General features: G+C 35.1%; 1 protein-coding gene across 1 annotated transcript in view; it reads right to left on the bottom strand.

Moving 5' to 3' along the window:
- Window positions 1–1,801: 1,801 nt before the first annotated feature.
- The window catches only part of LOC145240275 (uncharacterized), a 31,301-nt gene continuing 16,944 nt past the window's right edge, over window positions 1,802–16,158 (bottom strand). The window contains exons 3-6 of the mRNA XM_080103856.1: window positions 14,904–15,322; window positions 7,126–7,376; window positions 4,084–4,202; window positions 1,802–2,488 (exon numbers count right to left, since the gene is read on the bottom strand). Coding sequence (XP_079959982.1) covers window positions 1,932–2,488; window positions 4,084–4,202; window positions 7,126–7,376; window positions 14,904–15,322 — 1,346 coding nt within the window. The 3' untranslated portion in view covers window positions 1,802–1,931. The remainder of the gene's footprint in view (window positions 2,489–4,083; window positions 4,203–7,125; window positions 7,377–14,903; window positions 15,323–16,158) is intronic.

Below are 16,158 nucleotides of genomic sequence, written 5' to 3'. Positions count from 1 at the left end.
TGGATGTTATTAGCACAACGTTTAGGTCGCTGCAACTTGCGACTTTCTTCAGGTGTTGCGAACATGCTTCTTTTCCTACTAAGGAAAAACAGGGTTGGCTTTGCATTACAAGAATCCGAACCGTTTGTTTGAGGGTGGGTCCGTAGATCATAAAGAAGGTTCAATCATCGGGGGTCACTAAGATATTTGTTAAAACTTTTTCTATGGCTCAATTTTTTCGGGATATCTATATTAATTGTTAATATTAGTTTCGTAGAACACTTTTTCCCCTAATATTAACAATTAATATAGATATACCGGCATCCAGGCTAGTTTAATATATAAAAGGCAAAATGGGCGCGAGCGTTTGTATATGTCGACGAAAGGCTTTTTGGCTTGAAGTTCTCGCGTTGGTTACATTCCGGGATAAGTTTTCTTATACTTCCTAGATCGTAATATCTCAGATTCGCAAACGGACATCGTCTCTAATTTCTTTTCTTTTTTGATCGAGTTTTAAAACATCCCCTCGTCTCCAGTGTTTGTGTGTCTTTTTCGTATAAATAAATCGAAACTAATCGATGCAAAAACAAATGCATGTCCTTCCATCCGGGTAGTATATATCCTATAGTTTGTCGTAGGTCAATGTAGGGAAACCCCTTCATACTGAGACAATTACTACTTGTTTGGAAACTGCTAGAGTGCCCCCTTTTAGGGGGAACTGGTTTTCAGCCACATTAAAAACGACCTTATGTCTAATTTACTTTCGTAGGGAAGCAAATAAATAAAAAAAAACGCAACCGCCTGGCCTTCCGACCAGGTAGTATTTGTTCTGTAATTGGCCCTTGGGCAATGTAGGGGAGCCCTTCATACTGAGACAATTACTATTTGGAGACTGCCAGAGTACCCCCTTTTTGGGTGGGGGCTGGTTTTCCACCACATTATAAACGCCCATGTGTTTAATTTGCTTTCGTGGAGAAACAAATAAATACCACGGTAGAAAGCGGAAAGCTTAACTGGCCCTTAGCCTAGTTTAACAGCAACTTTCATTTCTACGCCGACTCCTATGATTCTTAAGTCAATTACCAACTCATTTAATACACTGTTCTCTTTAGCCTAATGATTAGCGAAGAAGACTAGGTACCCTACGTTTTCGAGTTCGGTCCCACCGCTCTCTCTTTTTTTTTTCTTCTATTTCGTCCTTGTACCAATATCCCGAGCATAAGTTAATTACAAACTCATTTCACTCACTATCCTCTTTTTTTCACATTCTTTTCCTCCTTCGCGGTACGGATTCGAGCCTGCCGGTCTACTACCCTTTTTTCTTTTCTTTTTTTCTTTTTTTTTTTTTTTTTTTTTTTTTTTGTCCAACACACACTTCCAAAATCCCGGACAACGCCGGGCACCCCCGTACATATATATGAGAAAAAACGAAAATTGTTTGTATGTTCATCGAGATATGTGTTATATATATATATATATATATATATATATATATATATATATATATATATATATATATATATATATATATATATATATATATATATATAATGGGTATTTCAAAAAAAGTACTCGCACTTTAACTGTTATCAGCGTTCTCAGAGCAATAATTGTCATCAATTTGAACATTTTCGAAAATAATTATATTTGTTTTCTGTATTCAAAGCCTTTCCATTTCACTCTGTGTTCATAAAGGTTTTTATCGTCATTCGGAATGTGAATATATTTATACATTTTTGAGGCACACTGTGTGTGTGTGTGTGTGTGTGTGTGTGTGTGTGTGTGTGTGTGTGTGTGTGTGTGTGTGTGTGTGTGTGAGAGAGAGAGAGAGGGAGAGTCTCTCCTCATATTACTAAAATTTAAACATTTTAAACCACAAACAAAAATAACTGGTCATGTATCAATTTATATTTTCAGCAACGAAGGAGCGTCAGCAGATTATGAACTGTCGCTTATTTTGTTAAGGATAAATCTAACGGACTCTCTTGTGGGCCTGTATCAAAGGAGTCAAAATAGTGCAAACCCGTTGACATCAACTGACCACAAATTTTAAAACGCGCCATATTACTATGTTTCTTTATTTTCGAACTGTCATGGCGTCGTCCAGGAAAAGTGAAAACGGGCCTTAAACCAAATGAAGGTGTACAATGATCATCGCCCTCGAGACAGTGCACCTTTGTGAGCGAATCTTTGCCGGGTGGTATTGAATCGGGTTCGAACCTGTCGATCACTTGCTGCTTCTGGAGAGCATTGAGTTGAAATCGGACGGACTTGGTATTCAATACCGATTTCTGGCAACCAAGATGGCGATTTTCTCGCCGGAAGTAGTGCCCGTGCGTGCGCACATGTTTGCGCAGCGAGCTCGGATCTGTATAACGTTTACTGCATCCAGGCATTTTGCAAATGTACGGTTTCTTTTCTTGGTGGGTACGCACGTGTTTGAACCTGTCGCTCGAGTTAGAATAGGCCTTGTCGCATCCAGACACCGGGCACAAATAAGGCTTTTCACCTAAAGAAAAAGAAAGAAATGTAGTGATATGACGTAGACAAGTGACAATGTAGGTTAAAAGCACAAACGAAGTTTTATCAACTAGAATTCATGTAATCAAATAATAATAATAATAATAATAATAATAATAATAATAATAATAATAATAATAATAACCACAGGTTGCTTTCGAGGAGAGATCTTTGATGATCTGTGTTACAGCCCCTTGTGAGTCAATAATAACTCTCAGAAACTAAGTTATTCAGAAGAAACCTTATCAAAAGAATAAACAGCCGAGCAATTTTTCTAGTAAGATATTTCGGACCATTTTTAGTCTAGACAATAGAACCCATGCACATGAACCAGAAGACTAGGAAACGAATGACTATGCACAAGGCACTAAACCAAAAGAATGATATTGACCGATTCTAAGTAAAAAAGAAAGAAGAGAAAAGAGGGCTGCTTAGTATAGAAGACTTTTGAAAGATATGAAAAAAAAAATGGAAAAATGCATGATATATAACATAGAAAGGCTAATCACCGCAGCAAGACACATCGGGAATAAGCAAAACAAGGCTGATGAGAAAATATGGAAATAAAAGCAGATACTTAGAAGATTCGTAAGATTGATTAGAGAAGAGATATGCGAAAACACTTGTGCATAGCTACGAAAAGGTCACCTGAACAGAGAAATGGAATGACACCCACACAGAACAACGCAATGAAAACAAACTGAATTAAAGTTGAAATATAAGAAAACAGTAAATCAAATAATGAATTAATGCAACAAACTAGCCTGAAAAAAATACAAGAAAGGATACGACTATGTGGAAAAGGCAATAAACTGGGAACTATCCAAACATTTTAACTTTGAACGTGCAGACAAATGGTACAAATACAAACCAGGGACAGGATTGGAAGATGAAAATCACAAATCTTCTGGGATATGAACTCACAAACAAACTTGCCCAAGCAAAGAGACCGTTCTTGATAATATCCAACAAGAAGGAAAATACGCTAAATCGCAGATTTCACCATCCCAGAATTTCACAGGGTGAAGATTAAGCACACAGAAAATCAGGGAAAATACTTGAGATCGAGCTTGCCCGAGAACTAAAATGTATATGAAGAAAATTACCAATAATTGTATGAGTACGGGTTACAGTTCAGAAAACATTGGCAACAACTAGGAGAAATTGGAATAAAAGGAAAGATTGGGACCGTAAAAGGAAGTACAATAATGAAAATAAGGAAAATAAATAAGGAAAATCGTTTAATTTGCGTTCGGAGTTATGTTGGTTGGTTTCTACCAACATAATCAACGAAAGCAATTTTACCGAAGTTTTTATAAAAATGTATATTAAAAATGAGAGGAACAGTCACATAAAACATCAGAGAGACAAGTTACTTTCGAACGCGTAAGAGAGAGATGGGGAGAGAGAGAGAGGCTGATATATAGATAGATAGATGAAGACTCTCTGGAAAAAGATACGAAACGATAAATCATATAAAAAGTAAATTCAGCAAATTAGTCACAAAATAATATAACACCAAACGCGTACGTGCGTGCGTGCGTGCGTGCGTGTGGAGATTTCAAATAGTTTCGTCGCGTTTACCTGTGTGAGATCTGTTGTGAATTTTAAGGTTTTCCAGTCGAGAAAAACACTTGCCGCAAAGAGGGCACTTGTGCGGCTTTTCATTGGTGTGCGTCCGGATATGAATAAGCATTTTGTACCTGCAGAAAAAAAAAAGAAAAATTAAAATGGAAATGAGGAACATTTTTTTAATACCTAAAAGAAAAAGTTACTTAAAATATATAGACTAATATTGGATCCAACTGGACAAAGGAAACTAGAACAAACCCCGCAACAACACTTGGTGTCGATTAAACATTTCTTTTATTATGTCTACTGCAAAGGAAAACGGCTAGACACTAATACGCTTCTCAAAAGGCCACATGATGGCTTGTATTTCTGCTTATCGTAGCGACAAGAACGTATGGTCTGAACATGCGTCTGTTCAATCTGCGTGTTCAGTGGTGAGAATGCTATTTAAAACTTCAGCTTGACCGACCGACCGACCGATGGACAACGCCTCTCATCGAAATGCGAAGGCGCTTCTAAACTTCCTGTTATTTACAATTAACGTTTATCAAAGGAATGCCGTCGTCGATAGCATCAGCGTACAACATTATAACGAAAACGTTGATCGACTCTTTATCATCTTCTTTTATCATCGCGATTATCATCTATAATATAAATCTCACCTGTCTGTTCAAATGTATGTATGCGTGTATATATGTATATATGTATATATGTATGTCTGCCTAAAACTTTTTACAGGGGCGAGAGATTTTCACGAGATTGGTATCATTTTGAAGCGCGGTCCTTCGGACAACAAATATCGAAAAAATTGACCAAAAACATTAATTCCTTCGCCCTCAACTGGGCACTTTTTTACAGAGAGGGGTCGTTTTTTTTTTTCGTCCATATTTTCGAAAGTTATCGCTTCTTTTTGATTGTCTAGCCTTAATTTAAACCTACGTAACTTCCGGTTTGACGATGGACGCAACAGTAAACACGTCACGTTGTTGTTGTTTTTGTTTTTTTAGGGGGGTCACGTTCTTTTCCTCTTTCGCGGTACAGGTTCAAGCCTGCCTGCCTACTACTATTTTTCCCCTCAACACATACCTCCAAACACTCGGGCAACGCCGGAAACCCAGGCTAGTCTATTATATAAATGGTAGTTTACATTACAGCATGTCTTTTCATTTCATTAGTTATAGTATTATCTGCTATGGGATCTTCTGAAAGCAAAAAACATTACTTAGTATATTTTTAATTTAAATTACAAAAATATAAGTGTCCTCAAATACCTTATGCACTTTGTATTTAAATAGCAGTCAAAACGAAATTATGTTTCGTCACTTATTGCATGTATAGAGTGCACGTGTATCTCTTATATGTGTCTACGTATGAAAATATTTAACTGAAAATTATGCATATTGTTTCTATTAGTTCTCTGACAGATATTCTCTTATTCCTATATGTATGTATTTATATATTGGCCTTTACTCCTGATTTGAAATGGAACACGTACATCAAATCCGTTGCCAATATCGCTGGGAAAATGGTGGGATCTTTCTATCGATCCAGTAGATATCTCACTGCTGATGCAATTATCTACCTATATAAGAGGCAGGTACGTCCAAGGATGGAGTATTGTTGCCACATCTGGGCAGGAGCTGCTAGAAAGATTTATTCTGCCTTGACAAAATATACTTCGTAACCTAGTGGCGGATGCCCTTTTCTCTTCCCTGCAACCTCTTTCTCACAGAAGAGAAGTTACGAGCCTGTCTCTGCTTTATCGTTATTTTCATGGCAACTGCTCATCTAAGCTCTAATCTATGGTCCTCCCTCGCCAAACTTTCACGAGAAAAACTCGTCTAGCTGAAAACCCTATCAATAATTTTCCCCACTCTTTATCTATTCCTAAACCTGAACGTAGATTCCATAAACACAGCTTCTTTCTTAGAACTGCCAGCCTGTGGAACTGTCTTCCATTTGTCTGCTTTCTAGCTGATTACAATATGGTCGTCTTCAAGTCCAATGTAAACAAGTTCTTGATGAGCCATTCCTCTTAAGTAATTCAATTTACCAAGTTTCCACTACTAACGATTACTATGATATTGTCCCATTGACTACTGTACACTGTTTAACCCTTATCCTCAAGTAGCCTCTGGACCTTGATAAGCGGTTACTTCTATGTAAAAAATAAATAAATAATCTGAAAATAGTAATCTGAATACGGCCATAATCACGTTGACACGTTTGTTCTCATTCTCACTGAAATTAAGTGACGTTGATCTTGGTCAGTGCTAGATGGGTGAACATTTCGGAATTCTAGATACCGTATGTATGTTTCAGAATGACGATAGATTCTTGGAGCCTTTCCTACAAAAAATGAAACATTAATGTCGTCAAGGGAAACGTACATAAAGATGAACCTCTATATAATGTCTATATTTTTCTATGTGAGAAAACACATAACCGTAATACAGGATGTATATGAGGGCGAGAAACAGGGAAAAGGGGATAGAAAGTGAAAAAGACAAAGAAAGAGAAAGAGTGTGATAATAAAAAGAGAAATAGACATTAAGAAAAGAAAGAGAAAGAGATAAAGGAAAGAGAAAATAGAAAGAAATAAAGAAAAGAAATAATCAATGAAAGAGAGAAAAGGAACGAAAAAAGAAAGAAAGAGAAATGAAGAAAGAAAGAAAAAAGAAAGAAAGAGGAAAGAGGGAAAAGGATACAGGAAAGAGAAAGGAAGAAAAGAAAGAGATAGAAAAGAAGAAAGAAATGAAAGAAAAAATGAAAGAAAGCGAGAAAGAAAACGAGAGAGAGAAAGACAGAAAACGAGAAGGAAAGAGTTAGAGAAAGAGAGAGAGAAAAAGTAAGAGGGAGAAAAGAAACAGTGAGAGAAGGAAAAAGAAAGGGAAATAAAAAAGAAAGGGAAAGAGTATTTGAATACGTCATAAACCGATCCGATAACAAAAGATGAAGAGGTGATATTTTAATCCCAACATTCTTCCACATATATTTTTTTAAGAGTGAGGAATGGTTTCGTAGTTTCTGGTTCTGTTGTAAAAAGCTTCTTACCTAGCGTTAAATCCTTTCCCGTCCCGTGGACAGCCTTCCCACTGACACCTGTACTCAACCTCCGACCGTCCAACTCGCACATGCTTCTCGTTCACGTGACGGACCAGGTGATCCATAAAGACGTACTCGTTGTCGCAGTCAGCCCACTGGCATCGGTACGTGTCTTCCTGACTCGACGCATTTTGTGTATCCGGATAGAAAACGCTGACATACGAGCATAGGGAACAGTTGTCAGAAGTCAACGGATGAATCTGAAAAAAAACAAAGGATGAGAGATCAATGGTCAGAAGTTCCTTCTTTCTTTTTCTAAATTCTCTGATGTTCTTATTGGTTAAGTGATTCGGCGTTTTCTGGCTGTTTATGTAAACCTCCGCAAAATGCTGAACAAAACGTCAATTTCGTCTAACGAATTTTAGTTTTATAGAAAGCAGAACAATGCAGAAATGTAACGGATAGGCTCACACTGAAGCAACTTCAGATATAATGGTGGAACCGACCATGCAGTTTCACTTTATTGAATCGATACATGTGTGCATCTACAATCATATATATATATAGGGTTATATGTATATATGATATCTAATTTACATAAGGGAAACACGTTGCTCTCCCCCATCATTATATATAGCCCCAATCCTCCGACTCTCTCGTCAATGACCATCCCTCTTGAAGAAGCCCGCATAAATCGGGCGAAACGTTGAGTATCCAGGTCCTTTCACCTCCATTTTATTTCATATATATATATATATATATATATATATATAGTTTTTAAAATATAATTATCCACTGACATGTGTTTCGTCGTCCACGACTCATTAGATTGGCTGAATCTGGCGAGATTCGAAATCGAGACCCTACGATTTGCTTACATGTTGTTTTTGTTTTTGTGATACGTTTTTTGAATGAATTCAATTTACGAAAGTGCATTTTTACCTAAATGCGAGTTGGGAATAATTTTCCCTTTTAACCAATTTGGTACCCCCACATGGGGAGGAGTATATATATATATATATTGTTTTCAAAATATAATTATCCACTGACACTTGTTTCGTCGTCTATGACTCATCAGAGTGGCTGAATCTAGCGAGATTCGAAATCGGGACCACGGTAATGAGCTTAACCTTATTATTATTATTATTATTATTATTATTATTATTATTATTATAGTTGGTTGGTTGGTTGTTTTTGTTTTACGGCATATCAACCCTTTTCGGGTTATTTAATGCCGAATCCAAATATTTTGAAGAAAATTCTTTTAATAGAATATATTTGTTGTTTTCAAGTCGGTTTCTATTTAACCCATAGTTGGAACCCTTACTAACAGGTACTACCACTCCGGGTCAGAGTGGACCTGGGAGCAATGGTAATTAAAGGGTGGCTCCACACTACCCAAAGCCCGCAAGCTGGGGCCTCACCACTGGATATAGTTTGAGGTCATATCCAGGACCAATATTATTATTATTATTATTATTATTATTATTATTATTATAGTAATAATAATATGCATACATATATATATTATATAACTTTCTACATGTAATATGCGCTTATGTTCTTACTTGCGTCAGGTGGTCAGTTGGCATACGCTTAGGTTGCGTCAGTGTGAGTCTATCTGTTACATCTCTGCATTGTTTTGCCTTGTATAAAATTAAATTTCGTTTATATACACATTATACAATGCTTCAAACAAACTACTTTAACCTCTTATGTTTTTATATTCTCTTGCATGTGGCTATTTTGCACATAATCAATTCAACAATTATGTTTACAAATTGTTTTTTTTTTTGTTTTTTTTGTTTTTTTTATTTTAGGTATTGGGACAGCTTTGAAACTGACAAAAACCAAGTTAGGGTTAGTTTATGGTTTTAAAAAATTCGCTTTTTATCCCGGTCATTTCATCTATTTCTGCCTGCCAGTAACATTAAAAGTTACTTCAATTTACAAGTTAATTTGTCATCAGCTTCTCCAGCGGTCTGATTGGCTTAGTGGTTCTACATCTTCCGGATGTCTATATAAATATCCGGAAGATGCCGAACAAAAATTCGGCTTTGTCTGCTTTAAAAGCTAGATATGTGCCAAAAAGTTGCTTCGTGCCAATGCTAATAATAAGAATGTCGTTGACGAAGTCCTTTGAAAGTTGGGCTTCCTTTAACGTTTTAGACCATAAACTTATTTCATGGAATACTTCGAAGATGACGGTAGCTAAGTGATTAACGACACGGACTGACAACTTGTGTATGTCAAGTTCAAATCCAGATCGTTCCATAAAAGCATTTTCATTAAGGTTGATGACGACATCCATGTGGTCTCTCCCGTAAGTAAGAAAGGATTCTAACTAGAAAGATATCGGAGAAACCAATGCCAACAATATAATCATCTGATTCGTACGAAATGAATGAATGTAACGCTTGATCTAACATCAATATATAGAAAACATACACATACAAACACACGCCAACATACAAAGAAAATTCTGTGGCTGTGATGAACATTAACCAGGGCTTTACGTTGCGAGTGAAACAGTTGCATTTGCAAGTGATCCTATTTTTCAAATGGCGGCTAAAACAAACTTAATACACGCTTCTCTTTTGGTAATTATGTTTCTTTCACTGACAATCTTCCAAAGCTCATTACTAAGTGAAAAATGTCTTTTCAAACTTTATTTTTAAAACAAGCAAAGTTAAATTTTTTTAAACAATAAAGGTTTAATAGAACAATATACTTTTTTAATGAAGGCTGTTTAAAAAACATGTGAATAAATTCAAATGTTTATACCTTCAAGTCTCAACATAAAATTCTATGCATATTTAGAATTACACTTATTCAAATAAAAATACATGATTCATGATATACGTACTCGTCACAGAACGAAGACGCCATATTCCAAAAATCACGTGGGCTTGGCTAGTAACTTTTATATTTGGCCAGTAAACGAAAATATTTAGTTGCCGAAGGTCATTTAAAAACAAATTTGTCCGTAGCGCCCCGTTAACATTTCTTCTAGAAGAGTGCAGCCCCTTTGAGGTGACATTGTCACATGCATATCAATCAAACTCCAGGGAGGATTAAAATGTAATTTAAAGCCGATTTGAGAATTGTAGACAAAAGTCAAAGAGCTTATCGAAACATACGAAAAAGATGTCTTCACTTCTAGTCTCAGTCCATTTGATTTGGAGCAAGGTCATTCCACCAATGGAAGATATACTGCTCGAAAAAGATTAGGTTTTAACGAAAAGATCATACCAGACAATTAAAAATAACCACACCTTATTCCACGCGTCGGTACAGTTTTAACGCTCAAATAATATCACATTTTCCTTTGGTGATTTACTTTTCTAAAAGTCAATACAGAACTACTATTAAACGAATATAAACACTTCTCGTCAAAGCACGAATGTCATTGTTACACACAGGAACAGTTTTTCTCGTGTGGAAAGTCATATGTAATATGTACGTTGAAATAAATAACATCTATTTACCTATACAATATGAATATTGCTTCAGTTTACAAGGATTTCTTCTTAAACAAAATAAAAATTTCTTCGACAAACTTCTACACTGTGTTTATTTTCGATTAAAGCTATTTAAAATGTATTTTCGAACAAGCGCACAATCTTAATTATAAACAAAAAGATCATTTATTTAAAAATAAACTTTTAAATATTCATATTAATATTTGTGGAAAATCCCGTTCTCCAAATAAAATAAATTTGCTTTCTTCGAGAAGAATTTCTTTTTATGCGAAGTAAAAAGAAAACCACATTCGTTGAAAAAAAACACATTCGTAGAGAAAAACACATTCGTTGAAAAAAATACATATTCGTTGAAAAAACACATTCGTTGAAAAAAAAAACAGATTCTACGTTGAATATGTTATTTTTCTGTTCTGAAAGGGGGTAAATAAATAATGTACTAAAACATTTTACTGTACGATGAACGGGGGAACATGTTTTAAAAATAAATTAAACATGTAGACAAATGCAAATGGAGCGGTGACTATTTCTTATGCGATGCAAAAAAAATCTTTCATTTTCTTTCGTTTTTTTTTTTTTTTAGCTTGTTTCCATTTAGGGGGTTTTCGAGGGGGATATTTATAGATGTACATTTGGTATATATAGCCTAGCCTTAACACCGTTTCAAACAAACACGAAAACATTGATTATAATAAAAAAAAATATAATTTAATAAACTTTTTAAATACTATTATTCGTGGATAATTCTGCCTTGCAAATAAAATAAGAAAGATTTTTTCTAATGCGAAAAAAAAGTTATTCGGTATTATTCTGTATTGAATATATTACCTTCTTTTTGTTCTGTTTTACAATAAAATAAAACACTAAAATGAATTTTGATTTTTTCCATACAATAAAATATTGTCGGTGTAGACATGTTTTAAAAATAAGTTAAAACATGTAAATAAATACAAATGAAGGGATGGATTTTTTTTTTTCTTAAGCGGTGAAAATTTACATTCATTTTAGTTTCGAGGTGTATTTGAGAAAATAAAATAAAGCTATTAGCAAGACAGCTGCAAATAGGGTGGGTTCCTCCTGTCTAGCTAGAGCAAGTATCCTCCATACCGTCTAAGCCATCATTCAGATGCATGGAGAATGTTTTTCCATCTAGTCGGGAGTAGCAGACATTAGTCTCTATCTATTAGACTGTCCAAAAAAGGTCTCCAATTTAATAGGTTCTGCACTCTCGACCAAGCTCCAACACCTGTCCCATCGCCGCAATGTTGCATCTCTGTGCTTGTTTTACAAGTATTTCAACAGAATGTGCTTCGATGAACTATCTCTAGTTATGTCTCTCAGCATAAACACTGCCGACCAACCCGACAGGCAGCAAAATCCCAGCTCCATTCACTTCAGAAATGCTAAAAACGGTTTTGCTCTAACGGTTTATCTTCTCAATCTGATAGCCTTTGGAATTCCCTCCCTGTTCCTTACTTTCCTAACTTACTAAAATGTAGAAATTTAAATGTTTTAGAAAAAGACATTTTGCGGCTCAATTCTTTACTTAGAAAGTCTGTAACTCACCGTAACCGTTTACGTTTCAGTGGCAATATGCCTTGTTTGCGGTGAATTTTTTGACACAAGAAAAACGGTTTCTGCATGTAACAATGGCATTACACCTTTGACGAGAAGTGTTTGCATTCGTTTAATAGTAATTATGTATTAACTTTTAGAAAAGTAAACTCACCATCTGATATTATTTGAACGTTAAAACTGTACCAACGCTTGGATGCAGGTGTGGCTATTTTTATTTGCCTGGTGTGATCTGTTCGTTAAAGCGTAATCCGTTGTCTCAGAATGTATAAGCATTACATTTTCGGAATAGCCGACTGATATTCGCTTAATCTAAAATCTTTGGGTGATTTAATTGAAATTCTTTTCTATCAAGAAAGGGCCTGATGAATCTAAGAGCGGTGAGAGTAGATGAATAGTAGTGGATTAAAAAAAAAAGGTTTGTGAAATTATATGCACATATTACATGGGGTTTTATGGTTATTCAAACAAATTTATTATGAAATTATATGCACATATTACATGGGGTTTTATGGTTATTCAAACAAATTTATTATGAAATTATATGCACATATTACATGGGGTTTTATGGTTATTCAAACAAATTTATTATGAAATTATATGCACATATTACATGGGGTTTTATGGTTATTCAAACAAATTTATTATGAAATTATATGCACATATTACATGGGGTTTTATGGTTATTCAAACAAATTTATTATGAAATTATATGCACATATTACATGGGGTTTTATGGTTATTCAAACAAATTTATTATGAAATTATATGCACATATTACATGGGGTTTTATGGTTATTCAAACAAATTTATTATGAAATTATATGCACATATTACATGGGGTTTTATGGTTATTCAAACAAATTTATTATGAAATTATATGCACATATTACATGGGGTTTTATGGTTATTCAAACAAATTTATTATGAAATTATATGCACATATTACATGGGGTTTTATGGTTATTCAAACAAATTTATTATGAAATTATATGCACATATTACATGGGGTTTTATGGTTATTCAAACAAATTTATTATGAAATTATATGCACATATTACATGGGGTTTTATGGTTATTCAAACAAATTTATTATGAAATTATATGCACATATTACATAGGGTTTTATAGTTATCCAAACAAATTTATTATGAAATTATATGCACATATTACATGGGGTTTTATGGTTATTCAAACATATTTATTATGAAATTATATACACATATTACATGGGGTTTTATGGTTATTCAAGCATATTTATTATGATCCAGACAACGCATGAGACCACTTGATGTAAGGTGCTAAAAGTATAATTCAAGATCCATGAACAAGGCTTCTTTCCAGAATTGCCCGCTTTTGGAACACCGTTCTGCTGGTCTGTCTCTCGGTTGAGTACAACAGTGCAGCCTTCAAATCCAACGTAAAAAAACGCTCCTGTTTGAGCCGTCCACATAAATAATCAAATTCTACCTAAGTTACACCATTAATGAGTACAACACTACCACCTTACATTCATTAACCTTTATCCTCGAGTGGTCTTCGAGTCTTGATAAGTTCTGACTCCCAAGTAAAATAAAAAAGATAAAAAATTAGCCAACGATAAATGTTACAATTTTTTTTTTATTATGAAGGTCATCACTTATCAAGATCCAGATGCCCTCAGGGATAAGTAATAAGCGTTATATAGGTGATGAGACAATATTAGTCACGGCGGAAATTTGGTAGCATAAGATTATCTAAATGAGCGACAATAGGAATTTATTCACATTAGACTTGAAAATGACCATGTTATAGTCAGTCGGGAAGCGGACAGAAGGTATTGTGTTCCATAGTAGACAGCTCTAAGGAAGAAGCTCTATTCGTGGAATGTTCGTTTAGTTTTGGACACAGACAGGGAGTGAGGAAAGTTGTTGGGAATTGTTTCGGCTAGGTGAGTATTTGTTGTGAATGTTTTCTGGAGAGCGACCGTGGATAGATTTCAACCCAGAAAACAGCAAGGACTAAAGAACAAAATAAGGGAAGAAAGAATTACGAGAATGTCGAAAATAAACCCAAGAGTTACGAGAATGTCAAAAATAAACCCAAGAGTTACGAGAATGTTGAAAATAAACCCAAGAATTACGAGAATGTCAAAAATAAAATCAAGAGTTACGAGAATGTCGAAAATAAACCCAAGAATTACGAGAATGTAAAAAATAAACCCAAGAGTTACGAAAATGTCGAAAATAAACCCAAGCGTTACGAGAATGTCGAAAATAAACCCAAGAGTTACGAGAATGTCGAAAATAAACCCAAGAGTTACGAGAATGTCGAAAATAAACCCAAGAGTTACGAGAATGTCGAAAATAAACCCAAGAGTTACGAGAATGTCGAAAATATATCCAAGTTCACTTTCTACTCTTTTTAATATGGCTAATTTCTGATGCTGAACTGTATATGATAAGCACTTCATGACCCGACGATCTTACTTCGTAGATTACTAATGTCTTACAAATGTATTTTGCCTATCTATTATTGTACTCTGTATTACAATAATCCTTTCTTTCTTGATTTTACTATCGTGTTTGTCGTTTCTTTAAGTCGTATTGTTACCTTTTAAATGATGCAACAGTTAGCCCCAAGAGAGGGGTCTCTTGATCTCTAAGAGCTAACTGAACTAAAATAAATAAAAAATTTAATAAAGTTTACCACTGTTTCTAATAACCAGATGGGGAAAAAAAGACAACTTACTCCCTGCTGCGACGATTGTTCGGGATGAGTAAGGAGAGTCCTCATTACGAAGTGTCTTCTTGGTTTGTTGCAACTCGTCGTGGTTGTGGTTATGGCCGGTGGCGGCCTCGCGCCAAGATCTGCATCGTTGATAGCGAAATCAGCATTTGAACTGCCGGTAGACCAGTGACGTGCGAACTCTCTTACGTGAGAAGGAAGGAAAACGCTCCAATCAGAAGGCCTAATGCTGCCGTCATGGTATCTTAAAAGCGACGAACGAACTATCTCCAACGGCGAATTGATCTGCTGACAGTCGTCCGACATGTCACACGTCCCCCTGGTGATGTATTCACCGTTGTTTTTCCGGCTGTCTGAGATAGCGCAGGAGGTAGAGTGTAACTTCCGGCTGTTGTGTTCTTTACCTCTATTAACAAGATTTTCTGGAAATATAATAGTAATTTTAGGAAATGATAGTATATATATAGTTGTCTTTTAAAATAAATCTTTTTAAAAGTTATTCATTTAAGAAACATCTATATTATACTTTTCTTGGTCTGTCTGTTTGTCTGTGTGTCCATTCAATTTTTTCTCGGGAACTACTGCACCGATCTGGCTGAAATTTTATCTGGACTTTGTGATTATAAGATGCAACGAACTAAGTATTATGGTATCCGTTCGATGCATAGTTAGGGGCGAATAAGGATTAATAGGTATTAGTCGTCAGAATAATACGTTTACCCCATATATTTTCTCGGAAACTACTCGATCGATCTTGCTGAAATTTGGTATCGATCTTTGTTATGATAAGGTGCTGTGAACTAAGTATTATAGAATGCGTTATATGTACAGTTAGGAATTAATAGGGATTAATACGTATTAATAGGCATTAATAGGGATTAATAGGTATTAATAGGGAGTAGTAATAGTAATTTAACCATACTCAATCATTATTTTGGTAGAAAGCAATCAACGGTTTATAACTTTTGCCCGTGTGTAACGTTTAGTTGTTTTCATATTTAAGATTATTTTAAGCAATAGAAATCGTTGACAATGTAAGTTTAGTAACATGTAACATGTAAGTTTAGTAACATGTTTTATACAAATTTGGGGGAAAAAATCCTCCTGAGCTATATTATTAAGAACTAGCAGGGTTACCCGGCGTTGTCCGGGTAGGAACGGTGGATGCCACCATGCGCGTCGTTGTATTGAGGAGAGTTTACTTTAACAGCAAGCTTGATGTTGTCGGCTAGATATCTTACCCACTGAGGTACTCAGA

Source organism: Euprymna scolopes, chromosome 19 (assembly GCF_053919585.1).
Source record: "Euprymna scolopes isolate OS-2025 chromosome 19, ASM5391958v1, whole genome shotgun sequence".
Lineage (NCBI taxonomy): Eukaryota > Metazoa > Mollusca > Cephalopoda > Sepiida > Sepiolidae > Euprymna > Euprymna scolopes.
The sequence above is the reverse complement of the archived record's forward strand: the minus strand, read 5'-3'. Positions and strand labels throughout refer to the sequence as shown.